General features: G+C 37.0%; 1 protein-coding gene across 1 annotated transcript; it reads left to right on the forward strand.

Annotated features, from left to right (window-relative positions):
- The first annotated feature begins 1,071 nt into the window (after window positions 1–1,071).
- Window positions 1,072–1,419, forward strand: LOC146405159 (olfactory receptor 8I2-like). Its single transcript, XM_085011641.1, has one exon. It carries the CDS (start codon window positions 1,072–1,074, stop codon window positions 1,417–1,419), a length of 348 nt encoding a protein of 115 aa, XP_084867767.1.
- The last annotated feature ends 484 nt before the right edge of the window (window positions 1,420–1,903 follow it).

A 1,903-nucleotide genomic window follows, 5' to 3' on the forward strand; every position in this document is an offset into this window, starting at 1 on the left:
AGTTAGATGTGAATATAAATATGTATAATCTGTTTGTACAATGCAGGGGGCAATGACACAACAATGAAGGAAAGCATCCAATTTTTCTCAAGGAAGTTATCAAGAAAATCTTTAGCGGGAAGAATTTTGCTCTTAGATTTTCAGTTGATCACTGCATCAGAGAGAAACGATTCAAACCTCATGGCAGGTATTCACAAGAGCAGGGAGAAAGGCATTTATATGCTGGTAAACTGAAGAAAATAAATCATTTACTACATAGGAGATCTTAAGAATGGGATGAGGGAATGAAGTGGCAATTGAAGTAGAGGCAAAATCTAAAGGTAAGCATAAGTAGTCCAAGGAATTTGTACTTCTTATTAAAAGAAGATGAAATTGGTGGCACTAAGAAAAGAATTAGGACCACAGCCTTTGTTTTAGGGTAAGAATGGAGGTGCAGTAAAGGGAAAGAAACTAGGCAGGCTGCAAAGGCAGAATTCAGAAATCTACTTCGTTTCTTAGGATTAGAGAATGTGGGGATGGGAATAGAGAAAGCAGCAATGATGATTAATAAAAAGGAGGAAACGTATTTTGAGGTTTTTGGCAGAGAAGGTCAAATTCATGGGATTTCCCTCATCCAAAAAATAGTTAGATACATTAAAAGAGGATGAACTTCAGGTTACTTTAAGGTATTTGGCTTATGTGACTGAGTGTTTGGAAAGGTATTTAACATCTTTCGGCAGAAAAAAATAAGGTAAGAATGGAGGTAGGTTTAGAGGCATTGCTAAGATTATTTTCAAGTCCTGTGTTTTCCTAATTATAGAAACAGAAATAACTGAAAGCAAGGCGAAACACAGTTTAAGAAATAGTCGAGAAAAATGAAAAGAGCCCACTGATGTGTAAAATGACAAAATGAGAAAGGACAAAATGAGACAAAATGAGAGGATAGGAGGCACAAAAGCATATTATTAAATGACTGCAAGCAAAAACAAATAGCAATAGCAGTTAATATATAGTCTAGACAGCATCAATCACTTTTTCTGTGACACCACAGCTCTTTTGGCCTTGTCCTGTGTGGATATATTCAGCACAGAAATGGTGATCTTTGTTTTGGCTGGGTTCACCATTCTTAGTTCTCTCTTCATCATCATCACCACTTACATTGTCATTGTCTCAGCCATCCTGAAGATCAGGTCTGCAGCAGGCAGACAGAAGGCCTTTTCCACCTGTGCATCCCACCTCCTGGGTGTGACCATCTTCTATGGGTCCCTGATTTTCACATATTTGCAGCCTGATAACACATCAACCTTGACCCAGGCACAGGTGGCATCTGTATTCTATACCATTGTCATTCCAATGCTGAATCCACTCATCTATAGTTTGAGGAACAAAGATGTAAAAAGTGCTCTCCTGAGAGCCATGCAAAGAAAACACTTTGCATGACAAATCTCTTCATGTTGCAATGAAAGGAAATCTGGCTGGTTTCAAGCATTCCATTGCTCCAACATTTACGAAAACACTAGAATATCTCCCAAAAGCCTAACATGAAATAACTAACAACAGAGTCTTAAAATGTGAGAGACAAATTATTACTGAATGTGTATGAAATACCAAATCATCATCTTAAGAGTTCATTTCAGTACATTATTCAGACACACACATGCACAAATAAGAAAGCCACTGACTGGTAATTGAATCTTCCGCTGAACTTTCTTGAGTGAGCATGCTGTCCTAGTAATATCATTAACAAGAAATTATTGCTGAAAGTCAGAGAGCAAAAGAAAGTGCAGCATTACCAAAAGCAGATGTAAGTCCAGGGTTGAACAGATTGAGTTGTTGAAGTTATTTCAGTGGTGACCAATGATAACAAAAGACATTTCACTCTAAAAGTTATAATTTCAATCATTTATTTCTGAAACATGATTTT

Source organism: Sus scrofa, chromosome 2 (genome assembly GCF_054392235.1).
Source record: "Sus scrofa isolate SSC_HxYL_T2T_F1_AM1 chromosome 2, Sscrofa_HxYL_maternal_Yorkshire_Landrace_v2.0, whole genome shotgun sequence".
NCBI classification, from domain to species: domain Eukaryota; kingdom Metazoa; phylum Chordata; class Mammalia; order Artiodactyla; family Suidae; genus Sus; species Sus scrofa.